This window comes from Pantherophis guttatus, chromosome 1, assembly GCF_059756535.1.
Source record: "Pantherophis guttatus breed Tessera chromosome 1, ASM5975653v1, whole genome shotgun sequence".
NCBI lineage: Eukaryota > Metazoa > Chordata > Lepidosauria > Squamata > Colubridae > Pantherophis > Pantherophis guttatus.
In genome coordinates this window covers 154,446,840-154,470,893 of record NC_142063.1, presented here as the reverse complement: position 1 = coordinate 154,470,893, position 24,054 = coordinate 154,446,840, and the positions used below count along the sequence as shown (strand labels likewise).

General features: G+C 40.4%; 1 protein-coding gene and 1 long non-coding RNA gene across 3 annotated transcripts in view; one reads left to right on the top strand and one right to left on the bottom strand.

The window, feature by feature from the left end:
* Nucleotides 1–424: 424 nt before the first annotated feature.
* Nucleotides 425–17,787, bottom strand: LOC117671605 (uncharacterized). The gene is made up of 2 exons (XR_004592951.3): nucleotides 17,691–17,787; nucleotides 425–3,099 (listed from the first exon to the last, which is right to left on the bottom strand). It is a non-coding gene; the product is annotated as an uncharacterized LOC117671605 (long non-coding RNA).
* Nucleotides 17,193–24,054, top strand: part of SP3 (Sp3 transcription factor) — a 21,697-nt gene continuing 14,835 nt past the window's right edge. The window contains exons 1-3 of one of the 2 annotated variants that reach the window (XM_034427592.3): nucleotides 17,193–17,682; nucleotides 18,124–18,272; nucleotides 18,525–18,626. In XM_034427592.3, the coding sequence (XP_034283483.1) occupies nucleotides 17,676–17,682; nucleotides 18,124–18,272; nucleotides 18,525–18,626 (258 nt within the window). In that variant the 5' untranslated portion in view covers nucleotides 17,193–17,675. Of the gene's footprint in view, nucleotides 17,683–18,058; nucleotides 18,273–18,524; nucleotides 18,627–24,054 lie in introns of those variants that run through there. The other variant, XM_034427583.2, reaches the window with a different exon arrangement.

Here is a 24,054-nt window from a genome sequence, read left to right as displayed (position 1 = left end):
ATACCATGGCTGGTTTTCTGCTGCCTCTTGATTTTTTGTTTTTCTTTTTTTGTCTCACATTTAATTTAAATTTAAAAATCAAACCAAATATATATTTGATAAGTATAGTTGAAGGGCATTTTTCCTTTTAACTAAATAGCAAAATGCAGAAATGATAGTCTGGATCAGATCCACTTTATGGAAGAAGAACGCTTTTTACCTCTTAATCTTTCCTCAATTCTAATCCAGATTCCCCACCTCCTTATATCTACTGAGGAGAAAATTACTACTGGTGAAAAATGGGAACTGCCTGACATAGACTTTCATTGTGGCAACATTTGAAAATTAATTTCAGCTGTTTGGCTGACTGGTAGTTCTTGATAAATGGGAGTAGAATTAACACTGCAAGCAGCAACACCTTATTTCATAGGAAAACAATCATAACTTGTTTCAGTTTTTTTATTTAGATTTTTAAAAATGGAAAAGCAATTTACACAATGAGAAAAATATTAAGCAAATAATGTACAATGCTGTGAGTACAAATACAAAAAAAGGATATGAATAAATAAAAAGCAAAAGTCACCACTAATTTGAAAAGTCCAAACGTTGTTCACCATTTCCATATATAACAAGAATTGACAAGATTACACCTTTTGCAATTTTGCGTTTTGGAATTTAATCTGCCCAAGTATGATAAAAGTGTGGTTCTTGCCTCTGAAAGTTCATTATTCTAAATCTATCAGTGATTTTTTTTTCTAATAAGGGAATTAAGAAGGCACTTGTAATTGACAAATCAATTGTTATATTTTCAAGAAATTCAGGAATGTCATGCAATGAAGAATGTTGTTGCCTTAAGTAAATTGACAATCAGTTTATTATTATAAGTGAACTGTTGGATTGTACAAATAGATACAACAAACCTAACTTGGGAAAGCATTTGAGAGACTGCTTTGTAATTATACTAGTTTCACTAAAAATGTTTCTCCAGCAAGTTCTTTCCAATCATAATTTGTTTAAAATCCTTCCCATTTGAAATGCCAGACAAAATACTAATGAAATGGCAAAGACAACTGAAAGCTTTCATTTCAATTTTAAGAAAACAAGACTAGAAATATTTTATATCAGTCACAGGGAGGCTGGGGGTTTCCAAATATCTATTATAAATAAGCAGAATTAAGTTATTTGATTCCATTTATAGTGGAGCACCCTAACTAAGCAGAGGACTGATACAGATATTATAGCAGAAGCTGACAATCTTTTGAATTATATATTTTTCCAGATGAAAAATTTCCCCAGCATATACAAAATTAATACTTTACTGGCACAATATTTCAAATTTTGAAAAAAATAGGTGGCATTTTCCTCTAATCCTTTTAATGTTTGCAAAACTTTAATATGGTTCAGATCAACTAAATTTTTTGAAGAATTATAACTTTTACAGGATTATTTTTATACCAATTTTGGGCCATGAAATAAGACGGGGCTGTCTGCCAGTTATATTGCTTTTTCTGGCAAGAGTTTAAGACTATAATAGGTGAAGTCAAGAATGTGCCCATATACAGGTAGTCCTCGGCTTACAACCATTAGTTTAGTGGTTGCTCAAAGTTACAACGGCACTGAAAAAGTGACATATGACTGGTTTTCACCAATTCACACAAGTTACAGCATCCCCATGGTCATGTGGTCAAAATTAAGGCCTTTGGTAAGTTGCACGTATTTATGACAGTTGCACTGTCCTGAGGTCATGTGATCACCATGTATAACCTTCCTAGACTTCTTCTGACAGGCAACGTTAATGGGGGAAGCCAGATTAGCTTAATGATTGCCATGGTTCACTTTAGAATGGCAGTGATTCACTTAACAACAATGGAAATTTTGGGTCCAATTATGGTCGTTAAGTTGAGGACTGCCTGTACTATTTTTGAGAATTTAACATTATTTAAACAGAAATAATCAACCAACCGAAATAATGTCAAAGTATACTATTATTACCAATTATGAATTGTCTTTCCGGAATACCGGAATTGCTTGGAATACTGATTTAGGAAATCCAATAATTGGACTAAAGTGGCAATCGGGGAAATCAGGACATTTTCTTTTTTCCTCTAAACAAGAGTGGCAATTGAAGGTGTTATATTGGTGGTCTTTAGCACCTAGCCCTAAAATCCAGAAGTAATATATTTTAACAATTTAGCACCAATCTTTAAACACAACTGCTAGCTAACCAACTGCCTCATCTTGCACTCGGGAACTTAGTAAAGTAATTAAACTAAACCTCTGCATACAAAAAGATGTTTGGGGGGGGGAAGGGAAATTCAGAAATGCAAAAAAAGGCAAAAACTGTACAAACAGAATTCCAAATAAAACTGCCATTAGATTAGCTAGTTACCAACTTACCTGCTTAATAAAATCTTAGGTTTCAACATGTGTTCTGAGTTTACTGCAAAGAAGCTGGAAAGAAAAAGACCATAGGGCAGGGCTGTCGAACTCCCGGCCCAATGCCTCATGCACTGGCCACGCTCACGCCTGGTTTAGCGAAGGGGGAAAAAGTCCCGATACGTCACGTGATGCTGCCGTATGATGTGAGTTTGACACCTCTGCCATAGGGGCTTCCACGTTGGATGTTATTAAACAGGCCTTTTTTCTTCTTCTCTTCCTTCTCTACCAGATTTGGCTGCAGTACTTTGACTAACCTCTAAGTGGCAGCAAAGAATTAAGAATGCTGCCACCTAATGACCTGGGTGTTCCACAGCCAGTTTTCAGCACTTATACTGTATACAAAGGATGGGATCCAAGAACATTTTTAAAGAAAGAAAAAAAATTCCAGAAAATGAATTCTCTATTCAGGCCAAACAACAGATGCTTTTGAGGGTAGTTTGCTCTACTAAAATCTAGAGGTTGTTTGCACCAAGCAAGAGCAAAACATAGAGAAGAACGAATTAAACTACAAATGTCAGCAGAATTATCACCCCATAATCTTGATAATATCCAACTTCACAACACAGAGCAAACAGCAGATCTTCTCTCTCTCTGAGGTCTTTGTTAGGTTTGCAGCTTGTTCCTGGTCAATGGAAGGATATTCTTGGAAAAAGTCCACCAAATGTATCAAGTATATGTAACCTAGGAAGAAACAATTGTTAAATTATTTTAAAGGCAGTGGGTGGATAGAGGACAGAATCTCAATGTAAAAGATAAGGTAATGTGTTAATATGTCGCAAATTGTACACATGAAAATAATATTTATGTTTTTTCCCTTCTAAATTTAGAGGGAATTTAGATTCCATCTAAATCCTGAAGTTTGGGTTGCTTCCAAAGGTTTTCTTGTATAGTCACCGAACAATATTCTAATGGCAACACCTTCCACCTTGATAATCTCTTGTGCTTTTCTACTAATTCTCCCGGCACTTTTTCTTAGCAGACAACCACAATTTAGAATGGAAGTTGGAATTTGCACAGGGCTTTGGATTTAATAGTGCTAGGAGTGCCTCGTCTGGAAGCATTATGAATCAGATGTGAGCGTTTTGATTTCTTAACTAGGAAGCTGACTCATGGACAAGTTAAATCCAGTTGAAAGTGCTGTGTTTGGCAGTTGGGTGGGGGAGAGGTGGTAGTGTGAAATTTCTCTTTTTCATGTAAACTCCCTCTCAGAGACATGAACAAGTCAGCTCGGTTGGCCTGCTCGCTTGTTGAAACATGGAGAACCCTTGTGCCCTTGATGGGTAAAATTCTTTTTTCATCCTAAAGCCACAAGACTGTAAACAACCATATTGAAGAGAGCAAGTTTTTTTCTGGGGAAGATGGAAGTGCCTGCTAATTTTTGAAATGCTCTCAAAATCCACACAATTCAGAATTTGACAGATTCAGTGCATTATAACATCATTTGAAATGGTTGCTACTTATATTCAAGATCAATTGCCTGCTAGCTTTCCTATTCTGACTATTTTAGATCCACATAATCATTGGTCCAAGGCTTTCACCTAAGGTGGAATATTTACCATTTATAAAATAGTTTTGTAACATTAATTAGTAACCTAATAAACAATTTAGTCCAATAGGAATAAATGCTTTAATTCTCTTAAGATGATTCATTTTTCTGTGCCATTGTTTATCATTAAAAACCTGAAACTTTATTATTAAGCAAGTAAAAACTTTGCTTAAATGCATGTAAATTTAAACCAAAACAGCCGAATCATCAGACAGGAGAAACCATTGGAAGAGAATATTTGAGTAAGTAGTCCTCGCTTAATGACCGGTCACTTAACAACAATTAAAAGTTACAATGGAGTCAAAAATTTACTTATGACCTGTCCTAAGAAGCCGCACCCCCCCCCACAGTCATGTGATTTCATTTTTGGTGCTTAGCAACCAGCTTGCATTTTAAACTGATTGGAGCATCCCTTGGTCACATAATCACATTTGCACCCTTTGGATAAGCTGAATCATTTAACATCCACAACAACTTGCTTACCAATCGTTGTAAAAAATGGTGGTAAAACTGAATCCGATCATGCAATGATTGGACTTACAACTGCAATGACTTACAACCCAAATTCTGGGCTCAGATGTGGCCATAAATCAAAGATTATGTGCAGCTCATGACTGAACAGTGGAGTCCTTGGCTGTCTGTTTGCAGATGTTTCATTGTCAACTAGATAACATCTTCAGTGCCAAAGAATACTGAAGATGTAACCTAGTCTGCTAATGAAATATCTTCAAGCAAACAACCAAACTCAGAGAGGATTCTATAGAAGAGAAAGAAACTGTGACTCAGCTTACTCATACTAGGGTAAAAAGTGGGTGCATGCATTTTGTTCTCCCATTTCGCTTTTTTAAAACTTTACTTCCCCAAAGGAAACTTGGCACTGATGCTAAGGCTACTTCCCGTATCCTTTTCACCCCTGAGGATGGGAGAACAGGGCGTTTTCTATTGGACTGCAGTCTCCCTCAACTTAATTTTTCTTCCTTATTCGATTACATTATTGGGGAAGATCAATGGTAGCACAATTTTTTTCTTGCACACCTCCTCTATCAACAAAGATTGCAAGCTAGGTGCTTTTTAATGATTCAAGAACTGTCCCCTAGCTGAAATATTCAAGTCCACTACTTTAGTTTTACAAATAAAAAAAAAACCTCTTCGGTTATCCCTGAAGAACATAACATTAAGAATGCACTTGGGTGATTCTGAGGCAGTCATTTCTCCCAACCCAGCTCACCTCGTGGTGTTGTTGCAGTGGGGAAAATAGGAGAAGGATTATTATTTGCCGTCTTGAATCATTTATAAAAATAAGGAAGAAGGGAAAAAATTAAATTAAAAAGCTCAAAATTAAGTGAAATCTCCATAGGTACAGAGCAGTGGTGAAATGTAAAATTTGTTGCTCCCGGTTCTGTGGGTGTGGCTTGGTGGGTGTGGCTTGGTGGAGGGGGGGTCATGTGACTGGGTGGGCATGGTCAACTGTTTTTTTTTTACTTTTCTAAAGCATTTTTTACTACCGGTTTGGGCGAATAGGTAGTAAAAAATGCTTTAAAAAGTAAAAAAAAGGTTCCGACGATCACAATTGTGCCGCTTGATTGTCAGAACCTTTTTTTTTAAAGCATTTTTTTACTACCTATTCGCTGGAACTGGTAGTAAAAAATACTTTTAAAAAGTAAAAAAAAAGGTTCTGACGATCACAGCTGTGCTGCGCGATTGTCGCAACCTTTTTAAAAAATTTTAAAAGCATTTTTTTACTACCTGTTTGCTTGAACTGGTAGCTGTTATCACTACTGGTTCGCCCGAACCGGAGCGAACCAGTAGCATTTCACCCCTGGTACAGAGCAACGCGGGGGAAAAAAATCAGATTCAATCTTTTGTAGAAAAATCCACATTACTGAATATAGGGTGTACTTTTAATACTTTGAGTACATTTCAATAAATTGGAATGTACAGTATAGTAATTCTTGTTCATGTCCCATTACATTAGATCAGTGTTTCTCAATCTCAGTGAGTTTAAGACCTGTGGACTTCAACTCCCAGAATTCCCCAGCCAGCTGGCTGGGGAATTCTGGGAGTTGAAGTCCACAGGTCTTAAACTCGCTGAGATTGAGAAACACTGCATTAGATGAAGCCATAATGTTAAACACTATATAGACTTAATATGCATTACAGAGTGCAGAGCCATCTGGCTGGGCGCATGGAAGCCACACCTTAAACCAGGGTCAAAGTGCATGAACCAAGGGAATATCAAAAATAATCTTTGTGGCTAGGATAGAAGCAAAGTCTGTTGTAGAACTGAGGTCAAAAATCTATGATTCCAGAGCTCTTCCGAATGCTCTTGCCAACCTGCACTTTTTAATATGACAGTAGAAAATGATTAAATAATTAAATACACAAGGGCCATCTTAGTTAAATTTAATGTAATTTTTCATCAGTCCAGATTTTGCCCAGGACATGCCACTCAGAGACTATTGGCTGAATAAACATTGCATTTTCTAATGTATGAAGGCCATGAGGTTTGAGGATTATACTGAGATGTAAAAAAGTGAATGTATTAAAAAGTGGCCATGTCACCATACAAACTAGTGTGGAACTAGCCACTATGACAGATACCATTGATAATGTGCAATTAATTGTTGGGCACTAATGAGACGCTATTCGCCATTGCCTGACTTCCTACGTTCAGTGGGCAGCTGCTATGAAGTCTTAAATTATGAAGTCTTAAAATGTCAGTCTTGCGTTGGGGTGATAAGAGGGTCAAGCTGGATGGGATGTTAAATTGTGTGACAGCAATTAATGTGCTGCTTTAAAGAGCTATAAATAGAAGCTACAAGGGTATCCAGAGAAGTGAGACTGCAGTGAATGGAAAGGAAGAGTGGAAGTATCTTATTTTCTTATTTAACTCCAGATGAAAAGGGTCCCATTGAAGAGATCAGCATAGTATTCCTGAGTGCCAGTAGAAGGCCCATTTAGTGCAAATGCATGTTTCAGTAGAGCAAATTTTAATGAGACACAATAGAGGGAAGCATTCATCCTTCTCTCGTCACTTCCTGCAGTTCTTCTGCTATTCCACATCATTGCACTTTGCAATGTCGCCTATAACAGTACACTCAGTCAACAGAAACTGGGGCTGAAAAAAATAGTTAATAGTAGATGAAGGTCCCTCTGGGCTGTATATAAAATCACACATGACTTAGAAAATCACATGACCAAAATAGACTTTGTCATATTTCACCTTTGGTCATTCAACTGTGACTTATGATTTTACTTCTGCCTTCTTTGTTTCATATGTACTTTTTATCAAAAGAATTTTTTAAAGAATAGAAACAATACAAATTTTGGGGAAAAAAAGTAAATAAAATAATAAGCAGGTGAAAAAGTTGCAAAGAGAAAGAGGTAAAAGTTTTAAAGAAGCAGCTTCCAATCTTCTTAACAGCAGTTGTCTTTGTATTTTACAAAGATTACAACATAATTTCCTTCTTTCCATAACCTACCCTTCCCAATCATCAAATCCACAAATTCATTTTTTTCTTCCTTCAGCAAAAAACCCATAAGGAGTTTCCAGTAGCTAATAAAAGTGGTCATTGTCCTTTTTCTAATCAGACAAGTCCCATCTCTGCTAATTCTGCCATCTTCACCGGACATTTGAGAGTGTGGGCATTGGAGAATCTTTTTATTGTTATGCACACAATACCCTCGCAGCACTTATTATATACAAAAACAACTTCCATAACTCTTTTCTAATTTTCTATCCATTAATCACAGCAACTGAATTTCAACTGAGTTTTAACCTTTAAAATTCTTTGTATCGTTGTGTGATTTGGGACCCACAATTTTACTTATGCCTATTGATTCTGCGTGCTGCAAGCCAAACATGCAAATGGAAATCACATGACTGCAGAACAAGGTAATAGTCATTAATGTAAGGATTGGTCAAAGGGTTTTTTTTTTTTTTTTTGCATTGTCTTAACTTCGAACAGTCGTTGCATGGGATAGTTGGTAGGTGAAGGCTACCTACTTTGTTTTAAAGTGTAATGTTATGTTTTGTTGTATTTCTATTTCCCTAAATATTACCCAACTGCTTTTAATCTGATTTGGGCTGCACTCAGGAGTGTTGTAGGCCACATACCTGACACCTCTGTGCTATAATGTCAGAACTTTGGAACCCGAGTGATAAAGCTCATGAAACAGGCCCACGTGTTCCAGAGGCCCAAAATCCAAACTATAATCAATAGCTAAGCAGTCTGAAGAATGTGTGAAGTTAATGACAAGAGGCAATGGAATACGGTAATCATTTCATGTTCAATAGTTACTACTGGTACTTTAACAGTAGTACAGTAATACCTTTACAGAGGTATTAAGCAGTTAGCAGTTTACTGGGAAAAAAGGATGAAGACTGAGTTATTGTGATGATTCACATCACATTATGAGCATAAAGCAAGAGAATTAAAAAGATGTTGACCGTTAACCAAGGTTAATATGGAAATTTAGAACTGTAGTATCTGATCATAATCGCTGTATTTGAGAGACCACCTGTCCCGTTACATCTACCTGTCCCATCAGGTCCAGCAGGAGGGGCATGTTGGCAGGTCGAGTCAGCCAAGCAGCTTCATTCAGCAGGATACAGAAAAGATCTTTTTTTGCCATGGCATCCACCCACTGGAACATCATTTCTCCCTCGAGGTGACATTGGCCCTTAAAACTTGGTTTCACCATTAGGTCTGTGAATCCCGTGCCAGTCTGGGGCCCATTAAAAGGCTGTATCGTGTGTAGGATTAAAATGTACTCTCTAGTTTTAATTATGTTGTTTGGACATTATGTTTTTAATTGGATGCACCAGCCAGAGACACAAGGTAATATGGGCAGCTCAATCAATCAATCAATCAATCAGATGATAGATAGATAGATAGATAGATAGATAGATAGATAGATAGATAGATAGACAGACAGACAGACAGATTATAAACAGTACTCAGTGTCCTAGATTGGCTGTAGGACCAGAGGCAACATGGCTGGGGGGGTCAGGATGTCGATTGATAAAATGCCACATTGACATCATACAGACTCTGCACCTTTGGTCTACGTGCATCGCGGTTTTACATGCTTCTATGAAAGGGATGGAGCTTATATTGCAGTGGCACAATGCCGCTTCTGTCATATTGATGAAATTGCCAAAATCTGTGGGCGCCTCTCTTTTGGACAAATAGCCAGGCAAGTGGATAAAGCAAGGTGAGGGTGGGGACGGTTTGCTGACGTTGGTTTAGTGAAAAAAAAAACCTAAGAAAATGATGGAGGATTGATTACTTTTTGAGGATTACCTGTCCTCATTCACCATCTTGTGTATAGTGGATATTGGTTCTCCTCTGACTAGCTGGCAACATTTTTCTATTGTTTTTGGGGAATTTCACGAGAGGGAACAAAATGAAGTCTTCACCTTAGGATTTGGGAAGCTGGTTATTGAACTGTCAGATAGGAAGAATAAAGAGATGAGAGGTCCTTGGTGCTCTCCGAGCTTGGCTATTTTCTTGAAAACGTTTTATTACCCAAACTAGGTAGCTTCATCAGTGCTAATGCTAGTAACATCACAGCATTGATGACGTTACCTAGTTTGAGCAATGAAATGTCTTCAACAACCAAGCTCAGAGAGCACCAAGGACCCCTCATTTCAACCCTTGAGTTACAAATATTCTCCTTTATTAGGAGATTCCTGAGCCCAATGAATAACAACAGGCAAGATCTTGTCATTGATTATTCTAAGCATAGGACTTTTCTAAAATGCGGTGAATTGGCAATAGCAGCAGGATATGATAAACTCTGAATGCTGGAATTAGCAATTATACCAGCATCGGTATTTTCACGATCAAAATCCAGAAAAGTATAAAAGCCTTTCCCTAAATAGGAAGTAGCAGAGATCTTACTTGGTGAGTTAGTTCTGTACGTCTTGCTCTTTTAAGCAATGCCTGCAATTTTACAAGGGTTACCAGAAGGATGGAATCATTCAGAGCCTGCATTGGGGAAATTTGCACATTGCTTGGAAAGTGTCTCGCCTAAGTTTCAATACACTAGAGGGCTTCTCCTGTGCCTTTCAAGTTGGAACGGAGCCTCTCCTTTCAGCTGCAGGTTAGAATGTGTGTGAACTTCCTAGCAATTCCCCTGTTGTTGGGGCGTAGGCATCTGCAATAAATCTGCAGCCGGGTGGTTGCCAGCTCTCCTGCCTCCTCCTATAATTATCTGCATAGCCGATATTACCACAGTGGGGTAAAGTGCAATGCAGAAATTCCAACTGCAGTCGAGTATCTCACAAAAAGGTCTCCAGCAACTGTTTCATACATTAGCTAACATATGATTGATTGGTAATTTGATGAGCTTAAGGGCAATGAGGGATCAGATCCAAGAGACAGTATCCACAGTATACAATACTGTATAGTGTTGGCCAGTGATATTTAGAAAAGATACCATCATGCAGCAGCCATGCCTCAGGGCGAGTGTATTACAGTAAGTGTATTGTTGGAATACTGGAAATGACAAACAAGATCAGGAGGAAAAAAAAACCCAGGGAAGATCAGGGGCTGGACAATTAAGCAGAGTACCAAATTAAACTTCTTGGTGTAAATGATACAGTATATGTAATAGACTCTGTGGTTTGTTTAATGGATTTTCTGATGGACTGGAGCATAATAAAGATGGATGGAATTTTCATTATTTTTTGTCAAAAAGATTTCAGAAGACTGCTGAGTAACTGCATAATAGCTAGTATCATGGTTTAATGAAAGATTGATAATGTGGAAAAACATGCTTCAATATCTTTAAGAGTCACATCCTTGCCTGAAAGTGTTAGGCCTGGGATCGTTTTTATTTCTTACTGTGTTGACGTTTTGTTGAATTGGAAGCCAACCCTTTGAGGTAGACCAGACCAAGAAAGAGGCATAAAACTATTTTGATTCAGATTGGCTACAGAAACAAAATTTTGCAAATCTGAATGAGCTTTCCTCCCTTCCTCATTTATGTCGTGAATTAGTAGGGTGCTCAAGATATTATTGTAACTCTGGGCTTCTGCAATGTTTATCTACCCTGGCATCTCTCTCTCTTTCTCTCTCTCCATCAAGCTCATATTCTACTCTACACTGGTGTGTGTGTGTGTGTGTGTGTGTGTGTGTTCATGGTAAGGGCATTCCAAGGGAATCTGGCTTTCCAACAACCCCTTTCCAGCACATAAGGGTGCCAGCAAGTCAGCTTGCTCACTGTGGTATTTTCAGCCTGATAGCAGTATTGAAAAGAATTATGCATCCTCTGAGCCAACTCACTCATACATTGAATGTGTATGTTAACTATTAATTTAAGTAAGATAAAGATTGATTTGGCCCACAGAGCAATATACATTCCCCACAGTAGTTGCAGTGTTCCACATACTTTAATCAACGTATGAAGTCAATCTGTGATTTGAACAGTGGCAAGTACCAGACTGTTTTCTTTAATGTTGACAATCCAATTGTCATTTCAGTCATTGTCCCTCTGTTTTAGGAAGTCTGCCAAGTATACTCTTCTAATTTGATTATTAGAAATATCCCAAATGTTTCACTCCTCATTAAATAATTGTTCTCAAGGTATCTTTTAACTGCAGTGATAATTTATCCCCATAATTAGATGTAATAGGCTAGCAAATGAAGAACACACGGTTTGCTGACTCAAAGATTTTAGTTCTATATTCTGTTCCCACAATGGTCAACCCAATCCCAATGGGACATCCAACAGCATTCTCCCACTCATTTCCCAGGCAACTGGTATCAAGTTCTCTGCCTCCAATCCTGACAATGAGTGTTCTACCCATTACAACCGGCAGCCACTGATTATCTATCTAGCATGTAGTTTGTGATACACAGGAAATGCCTGTACCCAGAAAATAATTGACAGAGAGTTGTGAGACAAGACAAGAATATAGTTTATTTAATTATTTCTTTGCAAAGGTCCCCCCCAAAGTGAGGGAGCAATTACCATCCTTTCTCGCCGTCTTTTATACAATTTTCAGGTTACATCTTACAGGATACAAGCATGTCCCTTGAGTACAATTTCAGACTTTATATAATTTTAAAATGGAGTAACTTAGGCTATATTGTTTTACAGGAATAACCCTAATTTCTTTATTTCTCACATAGTTACAGTCTAAAGACCACAGAGCTGGAAAGATATCTTCACATTCAGGATCATGACTTAAAACTGTTTGTTTTCTTTACAATGCACACTACATGCTGTTGCCAGCCACAGTCCTGGGAAAAAAAGCTTATCTTGTGACAATGTGCTTCAGTTAGTACAAAAGATGTCAGTTATACCTCACAGAAAGCAGATTTTTGGTCAGGATTGAGGCAAAGAAGAAAATGTAGTGTGCATTATTTTCTTTAAAATCTTCCCCAAAGCACTACAAATATTTAACTTTCCCCCATGCCCATCAAACCCTCGAGGTAATTTGATACTGAGGCAAACTTTAACTTTTATTCTAAAGCTCACTTTTTTTATTTTGCCCCGCTAGAACCAAAGTTGTTTCTGTCCTTTAAAGTAGCATTGTCAGCACCCAATTGCTAACTCATTTTCTCCTTTCTGAATTCTACAACAGATCAGAGGGAGACATGGATTTCAGTACGTGGCATTGGCTGAAGGATTGACTTAAATGTGCCCATCTTGTTTAAATCTTTCCAGAAACAAAGAGCAAAAGAAATGAGGAAACTGGGTTATAAGAGAGAAATTAATCAATTTTTCCTCACTGATATACTCAGAAGTGTTTGATTGTTGTGGCTACTTAAAGTGGAAATTGTGCTGATGAGTGTTGGAGCAACAACTTAGTTGATCAGGAATAAATCAACAATTACTGAACAGAAAGGGCTCTTCAATCTATTTTTTAATTCCAATAATCACATTTCTCATATATATATATATATGAGGATGAAGCAAATAATGGTTGGTAGGACAGCTTTTTTGAGATTTCCTTTTATCCTGGACACTTCTTCCAAGCAACAGGCAGCTCAGGTCTGAACTGACACCTTGTACAGATTTGAAATCTGACCATGGCATAGATATGCCCGCTAGTTTTGAACACAAATTATTAAAGAGATGGCAGACTCGACTAGAAAGACTGAGGGATAAAAAGTGATTAACAGATGAAAAAATAAAACAAGTAATTGTAATTATTATATTTCAAGTATAAATACAGACATGAACATATAGAACCATTCCATCCAATACACAATATTCTGAAATGTTACCAAATTATTGTGAGAAGTATTAACATTCAAAAGATGTTATGCAGCTATTCTGATGAATTCTATATACAGTAGGTAAGACATAAGAAATTTTGGGAAGCCCTGGCTAATAAAAAGGAAGAAGATAGCATCTGGACTCCTACAAAATTATGTGGACTATACTAGAAATTATATCCTTAATAGAAGCATCTAACTTGTAATCACAATTTTATTTATTTCTATCCCATGTTTATTATTTTTATAAGCTATTCAAGATGGCCAACATACATAATATTCCTTCCTATTTTCCCAACAACAACCCTGTGAGGTGGGTTGGGCAGAGGGAAAATGACTACCATAGTCACGCAGCTGACTTTCATGATGCAAAAAATGATAGAAATATGGGAATACAGTGATTTCTCCCCATTTTGACCATTAAAATGTGGGTGTGTTCCAAACAAGGCTCTGGACACTCTTTTTGCTTCCTGGGAAGCTCCTGCATACTCCACCTATTTTTCCCCAACATTAACAGTCAGCAGTCTGTTAGAGGAGAGAAGCCAAAGACACTACCCAGATTTCTGGGAAGGAGAATGAAATAGCAATATGCAGAAAACATTAAGTGTGTTTTTTTTTCAAACTGAAAAGATTGTCTCAGAAGTTCTGCTATGCTATTCCAGGAAGGCTGCAGTTTGGAAAAATTGAATCCTGGAACACTTCAGATGTTCAGGGTTTCAGCTGAAAACATAAATGGGGAAAAAAAAATCATCTGGAGGCCTAACTGGGTGAGGATAGGAAGGCTGGCATGTCTCTCTCTTCTTCTCTTGCATGGCTTATGTGCCAGCCATCCCAGTGCCCTCCTTTAAATAAAGACAATGGTGATGGTTAAGGGGAAGCAGGGAAAGAAAGCCCTTTATAAAATCAGAAACGGGGTGGGTGAGTTTTACTGTAGGAAACCCATATCCTTTGCTTTTTCCTGCTCTCCCTCACTCCTTTTAAAACACTTCTGTCCAGAATACACGTTTTGGCCCAAGCCAAAACCAAACATACATTTCAATGCAAATACAAACCACTCCACAATTAGCTGTTCCATACATGGAACAGTTTCTGCACATGACATTTTGCACATCCTAGAATAAAGTCTGTAAAAAGGAAGCAATTATATTCAACAGGTTTGCTGAACTGAGGTCAATGGCTTCTCTTTCCCTCCCATGCAACCTGTTCAGAAACTTTTCCATGGCCATTTTTGCCCACCTTTGCATTAAAACTATTGGGAATATATTGAGATAACACTCTGAAAAAGTTGGAACTGTGTTTGAAAAAAATTGCAATGCAATTCCTACTACCCTGTAGTAGTAGCTGGTTTTTTCAGTCTCCATATTGTCATTATAAACAGATGTTGAAAAAAACCTTTGCTACACCTCAAAGATTATCTCTATTGAATTTTAACATGGGCAATATATTGGACATAGTGTGAAGTTCCTTTTTTTATAGCAGACAGGGAATTCTATGGTGCGAAGGGTCTCAGAGAGGTTTTGAATGTGTCTCCAATGGGAGCAGGTATCTCCTTTTTTATTTCAACTTTTTCAGATTTTGAAGACAGGAGGGGAAATTACTTGTTTTATGCTTGTTGATGGATGGGGATAACTGCATTGGTCCAAGCCTCCTTTTGCTTTCTTTACCTCCATTTTCAGGAACTGCTTCCAGCTGGACATTATTTTGTTGTTGATAAATCCACTTATATTACGGTATCACTATGCAAACTACATAAATACAAAATTTCTATTTAAACAAGTCTATTGTTTCAATATTTATATTATACAAGTTATCAATTTATTTAAATATATTGTTGGAAAAACAATTTTAATATAGAGGGTTGCTCATATGCTTTTTATTCTTTTTTGGATTATTTAGATTTCTGTTATTGTATGGGATACTAGAGGAGTTAGTATTCTGATAAATTGGTTTCCTCTGAGTATGCCCCAAATAGCAATCCTTTTGTGAATGGGCAAGCTACCACAACCTTTTACAGCCCTAAAAGGTTGGGGGTTCCTCATTTCAACCACTGAAAGTGTCCTCCAAATATTTCCCCCCATTGTTACTTAGGGAGGGAAACATTACAATATATATATTTTAAATCTGGTAAAATACACACAAAAAAAGCTCTTTCCAATTTGTATCTGGCTTATCAGTCTGCAACCAATAAGGACTTGAGCATTGGTAATATTTTTAATTAAACAAGAGTTCTTCCTTAACTCTTTGTAGTATGCTCATTAGATTGATTCTCTTACAGAGTTGTGGGTTAAACTTGTATGTTTTAAATTTCTTTAGTTACTATGCTATGTGTGTTAGCAAATGCAGAATAACAGAATTGGGTCTCTGCATCAAGACATGAGAAATGGGTGAAAACTGATGTTTCAGAGCTGAGAAGTATTTGTAAAAGGAGGAAAGGACTGCTTAACAGAATTACAGAGCTGGAAGGGACTTCTAGTAGTAGATCTTCTAGTAGTCCAACCCCTCATACCATTTCAGACAAATGATTGTCCAATCTCTTTTTAAAAACCTCCAGTTTTGGAACACCCACAACTTCTGGAGGCAAGTCATTCCACTGATTGTTCTGTCAAGAAATTTCTCCTTACTTCTATGTTGGGTCTCTCCTTAAGATAATATGCATAATGATTCAGTTGTAATGCAACTTTTAAAATTGATCTTTACTTTATATACTGCCTGGGGAATTGTCGTCCACATATCTCTAAAGTTCCTAAGGTTGAGAAACATTGATGTAGATGACAGTCTACATAAAGGAATGTTAAACATTTATCTAGCTTTGTGATCTTGTTTACAAAACCAAAACAACAGGAAATTAACACCTCAAAAAGTGGGTCTTTCAAGAAACAGGTTTAGAATTAGACTGTGACCCATTTAACTCCAAGTAAACACACAGCGTTCTACATGGCAGATTGAGATTTCAGGGTTAAATCCATGTGAAATTCAGTAAGATTCACTAACTAAAAAACTGCCTAAAATGGATGTAATGGCATACTTTTTTAAGAGTGGGATTTCTAGCAATGGAAAAACCCAATGCAGATATAAAAATACCTTTTATTAAACTGATTTTCACTTCACCGGAGAATTAACCCCAGAACACTTATAAATAACCAATGGTTATTTCTCCAGAGTTCACTGAGATGTAATTGCTTCTCAGAGGAACAATTCAGAAGTATTAATCCCAATGGAAGTTCTGTCCTTCAGTTTTAAAATGTGGATTGGGCCTTTTGTTCTAAGCTAGTTCTTTTACATAAGGTAACTTAGACGTGGTGTCTTACTACACTTATTTACTCAAGACCCCCAAGCTCCGTGACAGAAAAAGCTTGAGAACTGGGCCGTTGATTTTAAAAACAATGGCTAGGAGGGGGAAAAAAGGGATGGAAAGGCCAGCTCCATTAGAGAACACACGAAGAAAACGACCCTTTGGGACCTAAGCCTGAGGTAGATCCGTGGGCCCAAAACGGGCAGTCTTGATATTTCAATGGGGAGGTTTGTGTTCCTGCGCGCTTCTTCCTCCTTGTCCTTTAGGGCAATGGCTACGCGGCCTCCACGTTTTCTCTGAGCCCGCTGTCACGAGCAGTTAAGGGGCGCCCGGGAGAGCAGAGTTTCCAATCTCTCCCCACGGGCATCCCGTCCTAGCGCTCCTGGCCCTTCCGCAGGGCAAGGGGGAAATCAGCGGCGGACAGAGCAAGCGCAGGCCCTCCGCCGTAACTGGACACTCTACGGGTGCCTTTTAGAAGGCAGCGGTCCCGCTTCTGCCTGTCCCGCCGTGAGGCGACCAAAACCCCGGTCTCCTTTCCCCCGCAGCGCAGACGCCTCTGAGAAGGCCGCGCTCATTGTCTCTCACACAAACACTGGCAAACAGGAAGCCACCTCGGCAAGGGAGGAGAGGGGGGGGCACCCGCAGCGTACGAGCGACAGCCCGGGCCAGCCAGTGACGGCGCGGAGCTCGGCGGACCGCAGCCAATCAGCTGACGGGAGCGTCTTGGGAAGGCGGAAGTTCCGGGCTGGCGGGCAAGGCGGCGGCGGTGGTGGTGGCGGAGTCGGCCGGGCCCCCTCTTCCCTTGCTGCAAGCCCCACCTTTCGGCTTCCTCGCACCGTCAATCAAAATAGGGGAAAACCCCGGAGTGGGCTCCAGGCCGCCGCCACCACCTCCTCCACCAGCAGCACCGCCGCCGCCGCCCGCGCGCACCATAAGCATGTCCCCGGCAGCAGCCGCGGCCGCCTCGCCTTAGTGGCAGCAACAGCGGCGGCGGCGCAAGCGGGGCCTGCGCGCGCCGGGGGGGGGGAAAGAGAGAGAGAGAGAGAGAGAGAGCGCGAGCCAGCCGCGAGCCAGCCAGCCAGCGCTCGCTCGCTCTCCTTCCTTCCTTCCTTCCTGCCTCTCTCTCGCTCCCTCCCCGCCTGCCAAGTCGGCAGAAGGCGCCCCTGGCCGCTGGCTCCTCCACGCCATGACGGGTACGTACGGGCCTCAGCGGCGTCTCCTGCTGCTGTTGCTCCCGGGTCCGGCGGGCGGGCGGGCGTCTGCTTGGGAGTGTGGCTCGAGCGGCACTGAGCAGCAGCAGCAGGAGGAGCAGAGCCAGGGGGAGGAGGGAGAAGAGGGGCAGGGGCAGCGGCGGCGGCAGCACGGAGGGAGGAGGAGGAGGAGGAGGAGGGCTGCGCTTGGCGGGCGGGAGGAGGAGAGCAGGGCGGGCTCCTCTGCGCGGGAGGGAGCGCTGGGGCGATGGGGAAGGGAGGGGGCAAGCGCTCCAGTCAGTGACTCTCCTCCCCCACCCCCTCCCCTCCCCCCCGCCGCCCGACAACCGGCCCACCCCCCCCACACTCCCCGCTTCCCTCCGCCTTTCTCCTCTCTTCTCCCCCCTCCCCCCCCGCGCCTTCGCTTCCCCGTTATGCCCGCAGCTCCCGAGAAGCCCGTGAAACAAGAGGAAATGGCTGCCTTGGACGTGGACAGCAGCGGCGGCGGCCCCCACGGCGACTATTTGCAGCAGGGAAACGGGGCCTCGGCAGCCACTTCGGCCGACGCCTCTGACGAGGCCGGAACTCCCCAGGTAAACGCGGAGACGGGCTGCTGCCCGACGCCTCCTCCCTCCCTCCCTCCCCCCCCCGCTCGCCCGCGTGCTGCCCGGTGACACGTCGCGAGCGCAGGACTCGCAGGCGCCCCCGCCGCGCGCGCTGTCCGGAGGGAGGGAGGGAGGGAGGGAGAGGGAGGCGGTGGCGACGGCGAAGGAGGAGAAGGCCGGCGGGCGGGCGCCTTTCTAACCTCCCCTCCCGCTTGTCTCTGGCCTTCCCGCCGCGTATAGGATACCCAGCCGTCGCCGCTGGCGCTGTTGGCGGCTACCTGCAGCAAGATCGGGCCGCCGTCACCGGAGGAGGACGACGCCGCTTCTCCATCTGCCGGAGCGGTAAGTGCCCGCCCCGCCGCGCTCGCACGGCCTGCCGGGGGGGGGGGGGGGGAGAGAGGGAGAGAGAGACGGCGCAGATCGCCCGCCCGCTCGCCCGCCCGGGGGGAGGGACGGGGAGACACCGCATCGTACTGCCCGCCCGCCCGGGGGAGGGACGATCGGAAGGCCGACCTGCCGGAGAGGGGTCCCCAGGCTCCCCTGCCTCTCCAGGAGGAGCCGGTCTCCCTGAGGGAGGAGGGAGGCGGCGCTGGGACTTCCCCCTCGCCTCTCGCCGCGGCGCCTTTTCCCTGCTTCTCGGCGGGGGTGGGGAGGCGGGAAGACGGCGGGTTCTCCCCCACCCTCCAAGCAAATGGGAGATAAACCGGGGGGGGGGGGGTTTGGTCCCTGAAAAAAAAAAACCAAACGACCCTCTTTTCCCTCCTCTTCCTTCTTCCTGGACTGTCAGCTGTCACCCTCCACCCCACCATCAGACAAAATGAAGGCTGAGCTGAAAGACAGGATGCACTTTTAAGGGTGTAAAATGGCTGTTTGAAAAAAAAAAAAAAGGAGTCAGTAGTCCCTAGCGGAAGCGAGAGAGCTGCTTTGAAGGCTGTTTCTGGGCTGGGTCGGTTGTGTGCATTGCAGATCGTGGAAGATAAAAGTAGCCAGAACTTTTTTTCCCCTTCCACTCCCCCTCCCCTCCTAATGCTTCCCCTCTTTATGTCCTTTGGGAATGGGGGGGCGGTTCCTTTGAGAGGGCTCTAAGTCCTTGAGGTTATTAGGAACATCTGAAAGGCTTCTGGGGGGGGGGAACTTGGTTTTGCAAATTGAATGAGGAAAGGATTAAATTTGATGGATGAAGTAACTTCTTGATGGATGTCTTGTTTAGTTCATGTCTCAGGAATTTAGTTGGGTAAGAAAAGCAGAAGGGCTGGCTTTTAATGTTGAAATATTGTAGTGAACGCTAGACTGATCCTGAGTGAAAATTGCACCATTTTTGAATTTTTGAGCTTCATGTTTCCTTTCTTATTTAGGGTTTGCACAAGTCCTATGGAATTTGTAGGGACTTTTCAATAAACATACCTAGGAAGTATGATCTCATGTTTGTGACTCTGCCTTATACATCCATACAGTTGTCATTTAATGCTTATTTAGTTTATACATTTTCCTGTAGCTATATTATAAGTTATCAACTTTGCTGTAACTTAAAAACACACTAATGGATTAAGCATAATAGCTTCATGTAGCAGACAGTATTATCTCCTTAGCACAACAGAAAAGTAATATATGCTTCCCAGTTTATCACTTCTCTGCAGCCTCTGCGAGAGCCTGGAATGAAGCCAGTTATTGTACATGTTCATACACATCCTTCCAAATGTGACATAGTGAAAAAAAAACACAGTATGGTCTCAGATTTTTAGACAGCTGAAGAATCTGAGATTATTTGGCATGATTATTGAAATTTTTCATCCTAAATGTGGTCTTGACTTACAAAATTTGCTACGATTTTTAAACCAGAAAATTGGGAATTTACTGTGTGAATTCAGGACCAAAAGGTGCAAAGAGATACATGAAAAAAAAAAACCAGGAAAAAAAGTTTGCCGTTGGCAAATTTAAACTATTATCAAGTTATTTCTGGTTTTATGTAAATATATAACGGGGAAAATGGGTTTAAATAAAATAATGGTTGTGATTAGTGTTTATTCCTCCAGCTTCAGTTTGCTCAAAACTCAGTAGACTGTAAGTGATAGCTTCAGGTAGTCGACTTATGACCACAACTGGGACTAGAATTTCAGTTCTAAGTCATGACCTTAAGTTAAGGCATCTATTGGATCAGACATAATTTTACAACCATTTTACGGCAGTTGTTAAGCGAATCCCATGGTGGTAAGTCATTGTGGTTGTAATTTGAGGCATCATGCGACCAGATTCGAAGCTAAGATCATTGTTTATCATGGTCGTTTACAGGAAACCGGTAAAAAAGTCACAAATTATGGCTACATGATCATGGATGCTGTGAATGGCCATATAGTTGCTAAGTATCCAAAATGTGGCCACATGTCCTCAGATGTGTGTATGGCCATTGTAACTCTGGAAATAGGTTGTAAGTAACTCTGGGAAGGTCTGTCATAAGTTCAAATGATCATTAATGACCAAATGTTAGTTGAGAACTATCTGTAATGTGCAAATCAAACTAAAAAATTAAAACAGTCACTGAGTAGCCAAAATAGAAATTTAAAGAAACAGATATTCAGTCTGTAGTGGACAGGTTTTCAGACCAGTTTTAAACAGATCTGCTTGAAATCTGATCATGCTCCTAGATTTAGCTCTGGAGTTGTGTACTTAGCTTTCAGTGGCAGGTAGCAGCAGCCAATATTAATATACCACAGGGCTGTCAAACTCCCGATCCACGGGCCGGATGCGTCATGCACTGGCCACACCCATGCCCAGTTTAGCGAAGGGGGAAAAACTCCCAATATGTCACATGATGCTGGCGTGATGATAGGAATTTGACACCCCTGGTATACCATGACTGATCTTGCAAATGATGTACCTGATCATAGTGATACATATATGCCTTTCTTTAGATCCTGCTTTGAATGTTGTTAACTTTCACTAATTTAGAAGGCTAAGCAGGATTCATCTTAGTGAATGGGAGACCGTCTGAAAAATCTAGGGCTGCAGGTTGACTAGGGTGTCAAAATAAGAACCCCAGAAAAGGCAGTGGTACATCACTTCCATATCTCAAGGAAAAATTATGAATGTGACCATCAAGAACTGAGACCAACTTGAAGGTGACTTGATTTTTTTTAATTATTTTTTTCTGTGAGGTGTCCTTTGCAAGGTGTCTGGAAACAAATAAGCATATGTCTTCCTTTCTAAAACAGCTGCGCTGGCTACTCATCTACATCTGCTGAGAGTTCTGCTTATGCCCTATGCAAATTGTGCCCAGCCTTTGTGGATATGCTTGGTCCACTGCTGAATTAGAGATTTAAATTGGTTGTTTCCAGACAGTTTTGCAAATATATTTTAATGGTGTTATTTTGTTTTATCTCCATTTTTAAAATTTGAGACAGGTTGGAGTGTATATGTGAGCTGTGGTGCATGGTATTCTTTTTGATAGAAAGGCATTAGGGAATTTAGTAAAAAGGGTGGTATTACAGTACAATACAATACAATGCACACACATTTACAGCAGCTCACTTTAATTGTTTCTCTAATTATTACCGAGTGTTAGAAAAAATAATAGTACAGTTCTTGCATTAACTGCTTGTGTTTAGTCAAACTGTTTCTATACACTTTTGTATAACTGCTTTTGCTGCCTTTATTTTTGTTGACTTTCATATATGTGTGTGTGTCTGTTATAGTCTAGCTTCCTGTCATAAGTAATCTATTTCATTTATTCTATTATTTACTTCTTATATTGATTTTTTTCCTCATCTGTGCCATTTTTTTTCTATTTCTGCTCTTTCTTTTTGTACATTTTGAAGTTGGACAGGAAATTATTCATGCTTTTGGGCAGGCACCATCTAGAGCTGGATCCAGGAATACTGTAGGGTAAACTAAAGCATCCCATCCTGCAAATGGAAATTTGATTTCTGATTAATGTTATCAGTAAGGGAAAGACAGTATATGACTTACATGCCATAATCAATGCATTTAAAGTCTTGCATTAAGATTTAGAATCACTTAATAAGAAAGTAAAGTTCATTTGAACTTGATGGGATTTGCTTCTAATTAAATATATTTAGTTTGGGAGTTAAATCTAATAATGTTTACCATACATTTTAATTTTGTGCACTCGTCCCAATTACATAGTGGCAATATTATGTAGCAATTTTAATTATGTGTTCTTACAAAGACATACTGAGTCATTGAAGACTGACTGCTTAAGTCTTTACTATGGAACCATGAATCTGATATAAACTCATCGCAGAATAAATGACTATCAAAATAATGATTAATGGCATCTTGTGTAAGTTAAACAACTGATTTAGGTTCTGACATTACAGTTAATAACTTTATTTATGGTTTTCTTATACTTAATATAGCTAAAGCTTTTGGTTTCAAGTAGCTTCTGATACCTTGATGATGTTCATTCTCAGAGACAAAGAGTTGATGTAAGATTGTTCAATGTAGTATAGAATTGTTTAATACATTCCCTTATGTTAACAATATTTCTGTAAAATAATCACAAAAAACGTTTTGCCTATTTTTGTCTTTTTCTTCTGAATAATGTAAGTTGTACATGAAGGGATAATTCTTCCATACATAGCAGTTAATTTAAGCAAATGAAATTTTTACTGGTGCAGTTCAGAATATGTCAAAATTGCATTTTGATATTGATTGGTTCAACAAGAATTAGAGTTAATTACAATTCTTTGATTGCATAGGTAATAGTTAACTAAGTAAAAAATGGAATCATTTTTCCTCCAATTTCTGTGAACCCAAGACTCATTCCCTCATTTATGATAATTTAGAAAAGAAACTGTGAGATAGGATAGAATGGAGATAATGCAAAAAAGAAAAGAAAAAAGAAAAAAAATGTGGCCTTGGGGGACTGAGTAATATAGCAGTGTTGACATTAGAAAATAAAAGCTATAATTTCTAGTTATTTGTATATATATATATATATATATATATATATATATATATATATATATATATATATATATATATATATATATATATATTGCCGCCTATTCGCCCATGATGACTCAAGGCGGCTTACAGAATATAAAACCACATTTAAAACAATAAAAACTTAACAAAAAGAATCAAATAAATTAATATAGTACAATATAGGAAAATCATCTCCCACCCCCAACCCCGGCGACAGCAGATCACACAAACCATTTAATGGGCTCCATCCCGCTCTGGGTTCCCTAGGCCTGCTGGCAGAACCGGGTCTTCAGCATCTTCCGAAAGAGTATTAGAGTGGGGGCCATTCTAATATCTGGGGGAATGATGTTCCACAGAGAGGGAGCCACCACGGAGAAGGCCTTTCTTCTGGGTCCCACCAGGTGTATCTCCTTCAGGGATGGGACCCGCAACATTCCTTGCCTTCCCGCTCTGATGAGTCAGAAGGCTTTTAGGAAGGCTTTACTTTAAAAATAACCCTCTCAAAAAGGGCGTGTTCTGGGAAGATGGACCTTGGATGACTATTTAAAATTAACATTGGTTTTAAACCCTCACAAGTTACTCTGGTTGCTGGCCTCCACCCTACGATCCTCAACACATAATCTCTTTGGGTGAGGTACTCAGTGTGTGAGTATACTCCTGGTAGCCCACTGATTGGAAAGCTGTGGTAGAGCCTTATATGTGGCAACTTTCTTGGTTTCCTGCTGCTAATAGTGAATGAGAGCATATACCAGGTGTACTGAATCAAGATCACTATAATGAAAGAAAAGCAATATGACTTCATTTTTCTTTCTAGCTATGCTGCTCA